The 8,579-nt window shown below is 43.8% G+C and overlaps 1 protein-coding gene across 1 annotated transcript in view; it reads left to right on the top strand.

Moving 5' to 3' along the window:
* Nucleotides 1-237: 237 nt before the first annotated feature.
* T265_00312 (hypothetical protein) overlaps nucleotides 238-8,579 on the top strand; it is a gene marked incomplete at both ends in the record, with an annotated part of 12,566 nt that continues 4,224 nt past the window's right edge. The window contains 4 exons of the mRNA XM_009164057.1: nucleotides 238-280; nucleotides 327-643; nucleotides 679-1,002; nucleotides 5,779-6,015. Of these exons, the coding sequence (XP_009162321.1) occupies nucleotides 238-280; nucleotides 327-643; nucleotides 679-1,002; nucleotides 5,779-6,015 (921 nt within the window). The remainder of the gene's footprint in view (nucleotides 281-326; nucleotides 644-678; nucleotides 1,003-5,778; nucleotides 6,016-8,579) is intronic.

Genomic DNA, 8,579 nt, shown 5'->3' with positions numbered 1-8,579 from the left:
ATCGGATAAACACTGAGTAAGTATTTGCTGGTGTTTGGTATGATGATTTCAGTTCACTATATCTTTTGGCCAAAAGCCCATGAAGGTGGCCGAACACTCTGACAATGATGTTTCGATTATCTGGGAGCTAGACACAATTGTGTTTAAAACTGCACTACTGACAAAGGCCTTCCCTACCTGAAGTGTCCTTACTGCCTTTTTAGAATCATGGTTAAAATTGGAATCCTTGGCGGAGGAATGGTCGGTTTGTCAGCCGCTGCCGCTCTGAAGGTAGCCCAACGTGCGTGAAAGTTTATTCCTACCCAAGGACACATATAGGGATTCAGATATTGTTGTCATCTCACCCGACAGAGATGATCAACTTGCCAGTTACGGCGCCCCTGGTGGGTTTAGACCAGATCCTTCCTGGATGCCTGGTTTTGCGTGTTGCGCCACTTCCAAAGATGGATGTAGCATCAACTGTCCGCTAGTTCGATGGTGCCACAAATCAAAGGAGCACTTTTGGGCTCTTGCCGCAAGCCAGGATGCTGTGAATGCGGGAATTTTCTTCCAACCAATGCTGGATTTGTATTCTGAAATGCTGTGTCGAATTCCATTTGCTGTCAAACTGTGTGGATCGAGTAAACTTCTGGAAATGGATGAGGTATCCGATTACATTTTCTCATAGAGCTCCGATAGATCCAGTCTCTCGGTTTTTCAAGTTCCATAAAATGGGGATACTCTTTTATAACATGTATGATAGAAGGAAGATATCACATGCCATACCTCCGGGAGAAGTTAGAACACACCTCTCCTCTCCCAGTCATGTTCGAACTAGAATCGTCCTGTCGCAAGGATTCATTGGATGAAGTGCGTAAGTGGGCCAATGACAACCACATTGATGTCGTTGTAAACTGCACTGGACTTGGATCAGCTACCTTGTGCAATGACGATTTGCTGATCCCCGTACGTGGCCGTTTGGTTCGCGTTGCCGCACCGTGGCTAAAATTCGGCATATACAGCGTAAGTTTGCATTTGTACTCCACTTATGTCGTTCATATTCGCGAGTATTTACAATTTTCACCCCATTGTTATGCATTTAGCCAGATCCAAAAGTTTGCATCTGTTATAAGGAGTACTGAACGCGGCTCTCGTTCCTCGTAATGTACATCTTTCTAGATCTGAGCACCAAATCTGACAGATTGGTAATTCTAGAACACTAGGTTTTAGTTGAAGTTAACACCTCGTCTTCCCAGTTCATTGACGTTAATAAAGGATCATTAAAATTGTCGTGAATCACCGGTAAGATGTGGCCGGAGAAACATTTATCGCCTGTTTCATTGTTATTGTTTTGAAATTTTCAGGATGTAACACTTACCCCCGGACACTTGCTACAGCAGCGACAACAGAATGGCGAAAAGCTGACCAAAGATCGTTCGGCAGTTAAGTGGCATTTATCTTATGTGTGACTCAAATAGTGACGCCGTTTGTAATATTCCGCGAATTTGCGTGTCGAGCGGTTATATATGTCCTGGTTCGCAGGGGATGATAAACGTCTATCTATGTGCGAATTCAAGCTGAAGGTTAGTCCTTCCACATCAACTAGAAATGATCCATGGCACCCATTTTGTTTGACGCTGTCCATCCATCATATTTGACTACCGTCGGCACACTGATGCAACTTTCGACAAATGCTCTGGTCGCGGTTAAACCAAGTGGTAAAACTGCTTAATAACTGCGGAGGCGTATTGTTTCATTTTCGGTACATATCCGGAAGGTCGCACAACAACTCTTCTTTAACTTGTTGTTTTACGCTTCTCCGGATAAGCTAGTGAATACTTTCACTTGTTTAATTCTTTTTCACAAACCTTTCACTACCGGTAACCGCGAGTTGTCTCAGTATTTTTGCCGAAACAACCGAGAAATCGGAATCTAGGTTTGTAGGCTGTTGGAGTTCATATGCACCAGGAATGTCCGATTCCTTTCCCGTGTTAGACACTATGGAGACACAGGTGGTGCAGCAGCAGCCCGTCCATTGGAATACTACTCGCTACATTCATGACCGAAGGGGAATGCACACGATTACAAAACATCTTGACCAACATGACGTTTGCTACGCCTATTTTGATGCTATCTTCACTACACACATGGGTTGCATGAATGTTCTGCTTATAGTGGATTCTCTCGATCCGGTGCGCTCGGCAATCAACTTTCCCTGTAACTTGCTTGACTGGCGGGGACTTCTTAGGCGGACTGGATTCAGGCAATATATTTGCGTCGTTCGTTTAGGACGGGGTAATTTAAGTCGGCTGTCTCCTGGCTCTGAGTACCCATAGTAATCCAGAATCCGAGTCATTACTTTGGAAAATGATCATGAAACAGGAACGTGTCTGCTTGGAGGAAGGTCAATGACCGAGATCACAGTGTAAAAAGATATCCTTATGTTACTGGTCTTCTAAAGTGATGATTACGTTCGAGAATATCCGCCGTACGGCCAGTGGTTCACCCTGCCTGTGAACGCACACTTGTGTTGTATTTTAAATGAAACATGAAATGCGAACAGCTGGTCTGAAACGGTCACATGTATGAGTACGATTTTCGCACTCTGATATTAAAGGTTAAAAGTGAAATACAGTGCTCTAGTTTCCAAGATTAATTGTTTTTCCTCTTCTAAACGAGTCAACTTTGGCGAATTTGCGTACATTGCTTTCTCAGATTATGCCTCAGGACATTTGAAGAAGTAGCGGCTGGTGATGCACAACTCAGTTACCATTTTTCCTTTTGAACTGACTTCTAATCACAATCAAAACACAGTTGCCCCTCTCACTCTATAAACGAGCGCCTTCAGGATATCGGAAAGCGTTTGAACTGATGGGATGTACATTCCTAGAATGATATGAAATACCCGGCTTTTGTAAGCCCAAATAATCGTCCAATGTAAAGTAATTATGTTTCAGATCTTATTCAGTAGTTCTGGAAGTTGATCGTACCTTCACCAGTGTAGAGGTGTATTGCAAGTTTTTGGAGTCTTGATGACAGATTGTTGTGGCACGCCTGAGATTTACTTTTTATTCCAGTGGGGCGTTCAAAAAGAGTGCCGTCATTTAACCGATACGGTCGTGACAGCCCTTTACTAAATGCTCCAGAGTGTGAGTTGTACTGTATCTACATCTTTCGCACCATCATTGGTTAGTTCAAGCCGTATGAATCATACCTTGCAGCGTTATGAATAGCGGGTCTTTGTAATGCACTTTAATAACCGAAAATTCATGAAATGGGGTATCTTCAGCCCAGTACAACATCAATCATTCAACGCAACCCGCTGAGTAAATGCCCAAACACTGGCATCGCTTTTCAAACACCATGTTACTTATCACCAAGCTGCCGCTCAAGAACAATGCTCACTGCCTAGAAACGCTTCAATATAGTGGAGACATATAAGTGTCATGGGATGCTCGTGCAACTAAAACAAAGTATATTTCGTTCTTGTACTACATGAGCCTTATCACTGAAGGAATGCGATAAATATGACAGAATAGCTGTCTTCGTTTTACTCGATGAGACTATGGCTCCCAGAAAACCGACTTCATCAAACCCAACAATATAAAACTATCAAGCACCCGAAACCAAGCTTCCACATATTAATCAGGATGGTCAAACTCATGGGCTTAATGGTATCCCCGACACAAGACTGACATACAAAGTACGAGGTGCTTCATCATCATAAGCATCTTTAGGCAGGAGATGGCATTTACAAAAGTAAACAGGCTGAGAATGACGGACAGTTCACGATTAAACTAGGGTAGATGAAATGTTTAGACCAGATGTCGGCTGTTGAAAACGAACGGATTCCGCTGGTGTGGATAGTCTGAATAGATGCCGAAATCCATTCGCCTCTGTTAATGCTATAATTATTCAGTGTCAACTGAGTAAGTAAGTCTGATTTGTTGTTTTTACAGAGGCCGCATGTTGTAATTGGATTAGTCACTTAATGCTAGCATCTACTGGACTCCAGGTAGATGGTAAGCGTAAATATTTACTGAACTGTGGTTTAGTTCGTTTGGCTTAGTAACGGACCTGACGCTGATGTTAATTGACTTCCTTTGAGGCCAATATAGGTGCTCCGTGTTGGTGTTTGCACTGGAGCAAGATGTAGGACAGATACTGTAGTGCAGTGTCCTAAGACTTAACTTACTTATCCCATGTTGAAGCACACTGACCGTCCACCAATGGACTGCTGTCATCAGTTCTTCACACCGGCCCTGATTCTGCTTACCGAACTATGGTCCCTACCATCTGAGAACACTTACAACGGTGTTAGGAAAAAATTGCCATTACTGGCGGACGCCTCAACAAATTCAGTTTCATTGTCTGGTTCGAAAACCTACGGATTTGGTAGATGGGGCTTTACAGACAGATTGTTGCCAATGGCTTCCGGTGTCTACAAGTTAGCATCTGTGTTTTGTCTCGACCACATTGACAACACCATCGATTTCCTGGGATATGGCTATGTTCATGAGTGTTCCTAAAGTCTTTGCTAATTATCCAAATCAGTGTGGTCCGCCTCAGAAAAAATTTAGCAGAAATGGATTTTGGATTTAGGTGTGGGTTCTCGCGCTGGAGACCTCATACTATTCATTTAATATGCTTGCTGAAGCTACCCTCTGGTGAAGCTGTTGAGATTGGACGCCCTAAAGACACTTGTCGGGATTCGATGAGTTTGTGCTCGGACTGGGGTACGAAACTGTCTGCTTGCAGTGGCCAGTACTGACAGGAACACTTCTGTGCTCATACCATAACCACTGAACATCCATAATGGTTGCTGCTATTGGCAAGCGATGTGCTATCAGTGGCGCTGCAATCGTCTCACAATGTGGTTCATTTGGGGTAGCGAAATGTTGCCGGGCTTATCGCCATACTGAGTAAGGCGAACTGTTTACAGTGCAAAAAAATAATTATCAGACTGTCAGTGCGAGCAGCGGTTATTCGGTGGATCGAGGACCAGTTTAATCAGTTATTTTGCTACCGAATCGATATATATATATATATATATATACCAGTGACTGTAGGTTTCGTTAATGCCGTGGTCAGAACTGATAACCCCTGAACCCACACAAAGGTGAGAGTCGATTTATGAGAGCGGGGTCCTTATTACGTTGAAGGCCGTGCTGAGGAGACAGTTGTCATTTTTTTGGAGATTCCATTGTCAACTACCAACAGGGGATGAAGTCGAACTCGGCCCGGAAGAGTGCTTACCGCTCCCTAATGAAAGGAGGAATAAGTTGTGCCATTGGTACACTGCATGTTAGAAGAGACCAAGTTAATCCTAGGGCGCAAGATACGCTCCAGGATAATGTTTTCACACAGCATCTATGCAACCTGAAGTATGATCACTATTCTGAATAAGAAGCGTTTGCTTCTTGCATAACTCTCGCTTAAGAACATCTCAACGACTTCTGCCAATGAGCTCTATGAGCGTTTCATGTTGCGGCTGATTTCACTTCAATATGTTTGAAGTTTTTTGGAGTTGTAAGCGTTCCTTCAGAACATTGTAGTTTTCTACCGGTGAGAATGCTGCTAACTCAGGTAGCATAGAGAACAGTGCGCACCTTCGCTGAGCTTCGTTTTCCGGTTGTAAACAACCTGTTGGTTTAGAATCACGGTGCTGCCTCCTAGAGACATTGTAAGGAAACCTCCGATAGAGGTTGCAAACAGCAGTCAAATTCAAATTGAACCTCTCGTTTTACCGCATGCGTCCTCTCCTTTATAAATGCCTCGTCTATTTGCTTCTGTTCTCAGCCAAATAAGGCACATGCTTATATAGGTCGGGACTCTGTTATTATTGGTGGCTATCGGGAGCCACTTCCCAGTCCCCTTATCCAACCAATACGACCAGAACAAGCTGAGAATTCGCGTGAAGCCACACTGAACATACTTGAACGCATGGGCGAACTTTGGTCCGGTCCTCTTCCAAGTTCCCGGATAGTGGAAGAGTGGACAGGATTCAGGCCTCACCGAGATATATTGCGCCTAGAAGTAAGTCTCACAGCGCCGGTAAATTTCTCGTTGGATGCACTCCGTTTATTGAAGCAAGTGAATCGCTACAACCTCAGCTGGACAAGGGTATTACATTATCCTCCAAAATAAAGTCTACCTTACGCTTCCTGATTCAGTTCTTTTGGGGTGAATCCCATGATGTAGACCAAACTACCTCGAAAAATTACGTCGTTCACGGGTTGTACGCTAATTTTGAACAATTTTGATTTGAGACGCAGGCCATTGTACCGTTGTTTCAAAACGCGGTTGAACTAGTGAACAATTTCAAGTCGAAAATCTCGTTATCAGTGCTCCACACATGTTAAGCCCACCCCTATATTGCGATGTAGCGTTTAGTGTCTGTTTATGTTATTTCCGCTGTCAGTCTTTCGACTCCCGAAGTAACCGATAAGGTTATAGAACATTTAGCTATGGACTACCGGTTTTAATGAACAGTACTATAATCTCATAGTGACCGAATAACGATCGTCAACACCATTATAGATAACGATAAATCTGTGGTAAGTAATGGCTTGCGATCGACATGGAAACGTGAGCAATTTTACCTCGGTAAAAGTGACCATAGGGGGAATGTGGGGACTCTGGTGTTACAGAGTGTTACATTCTTTGAGAAAATGATCTGTATCAAAGTATTTTCATCCTACACGAACTCAGCACACAGATGACGGTGAACGGTAACTGGATCCTCTGTTTAGAGAGGGATAGCATGCTTGCCACTGGATGGTATGGATTACCTGTCAAACCTTCTGTTCTTTCAAACCACGTGCAAGAAAAATCGCGCGGACACTAACCATGAATTTGCAACTACTCCACAGCTGTCAGTGACGGAAACTGTCTTGCTGTCACGTGACCAGATCTTGGCCTCTACCCCGCAAAGTTTCCGGTTTCATTGGTTTGGGTTGGAAAACGGCACTATCCTCCATAGACGATGGTTAAGCGTGCGTGATATGTGCCCAATCTGCCTTTATTTTCTGCTTTAGTGATTCTGATTCACTCCTGTATTCCCACCCCCCAGTGTGGCTGTGGATGGGCCGCAGCCGGCGGATGCCTGCTATGGTACGGAGGCATGGCTGAAACGAAAGTATACTTCTGGTATACATCTTTTTCGCTTGCACGCACTTAAGTCTGTGTATGATGCAGTTTCTGGAAAGATCAGTTATGCGTATGTAGTAAGACATCGACCCTGTATCCCTGGACCTGCTTACTGAGACTGAAGATGACTGTCAAGTGACAACGATATTGTGTATTCTTGCCACTAGTTGGTATCCATTCCAGGTTAGGATATCCTTCGTACTAGAATGAAGTTGATTGAAGTCAGACACTGAGAAAAGGGGCCAAAAAGCGAGAGAGAAACAAGGAGGAAACCGCAGACGTTAAATGTTCACGTATCGAGTGAATCGAGCACTTTTGAGCAACGAACGAAAGTTGTGTTTAAAGTTAGACTCATTCGGTGTTTGTCCCATTATATTTATACTAGGAAACCAACTCATTTCTTTTGAACGCTCTTACAGTGTCTTATGCGACTTTCCAACCACCAGGTTCACTGAAGTTCGGTCCCTCATAGTACACTTGAAAATAGTCCATTCCCTTCGATGGCCATCTTCGGCAAACTTGCTCCACCTAGCTCACTGTAAAATTTTAGGTATTGTCTCCGGCCAGCTCCAGTATAAATGCAGCAGACCAAGTTCGACGACATGAAACAAATTCAGTGGACTCGCTGATCCCACCTTAACTATGAAATTGGTGTGAACGGGAGATTCAAATGAACCTCGAATGCTTATCTGGTCTATTTTATCTTTCAACCGGACGTGAAGTGCAAAGATAGTTTTAGGTTGCCAACTTTTATTTTATCAAAGTGCGCTGTGAAAGTGGTTGAGACTGGAAATCCGGAAGTCCGCTTTAATGTGATCAGGTTTTGATTTGTCTACACCCCGACCTATCCATGGTACTGTATTACATCTGTGAGTTGACCATCAACCAATACATCTAGGTGGTTGACGTACAGTATGTCCACGACCAGCACCTCATTTGTCATACAGCTGTCTCATTCGTTTTCCGTTAGCCGCCTCTTTGTAAGTGTATGTACTTCCTTCACTTTGGCAAGCGGCCGGGTGGTGAGCAATCACTTCGTCTTGGAACGCTGCGTATATTCTTGTGGAAAATTGTTATATGTGGATGGATGCTGGGTGTGTACTATGGAAAGACCTGGGGTATCCTTAAATGCGATGCAAATTTCAACTGTTTGATTGCCTCCACACAGTTCAGAAACCATGGGCCATCGGCACAGCGTTCATGTGATTTTAGAACTCCCGTTCCTCCCTTGGTCTTATATTCTCAGCCGCACACTGGCAACGGACGTTCAGACGACTGCGCACGCTGCTGGGAGCAAATCGCATCTGTCATTGCCTATAATGTGCAGAGATATGTTGGCGTAATTTGTTGTAACATGAAAATCCGTACACTCTACCAGCCTATTGTAAAATCGCAAATAGGACGTTATCCTATGAGTATTTTAGTGGTGGATTTTTTTAAATAGGCTAACT

Source organism: Opisthorchis viverrini (genome assembly GCF_000715545.1).
Source record: "Opisthorchis viverrini unplaced genomic scaffold opera_v5_3, whole genome shotgun sequence".
NCBI lineage: Eukaryota > Metazoa > Platyhelminthes > Trematoda > Opisthorchiida > Opisthorchiidae > Opisthorchis > Opisthorchis viverrini.
Note: the sequence above shows the minus strand (reverse complement) of the source record. Positions and strands in the feature narration are given on the sequence as shown.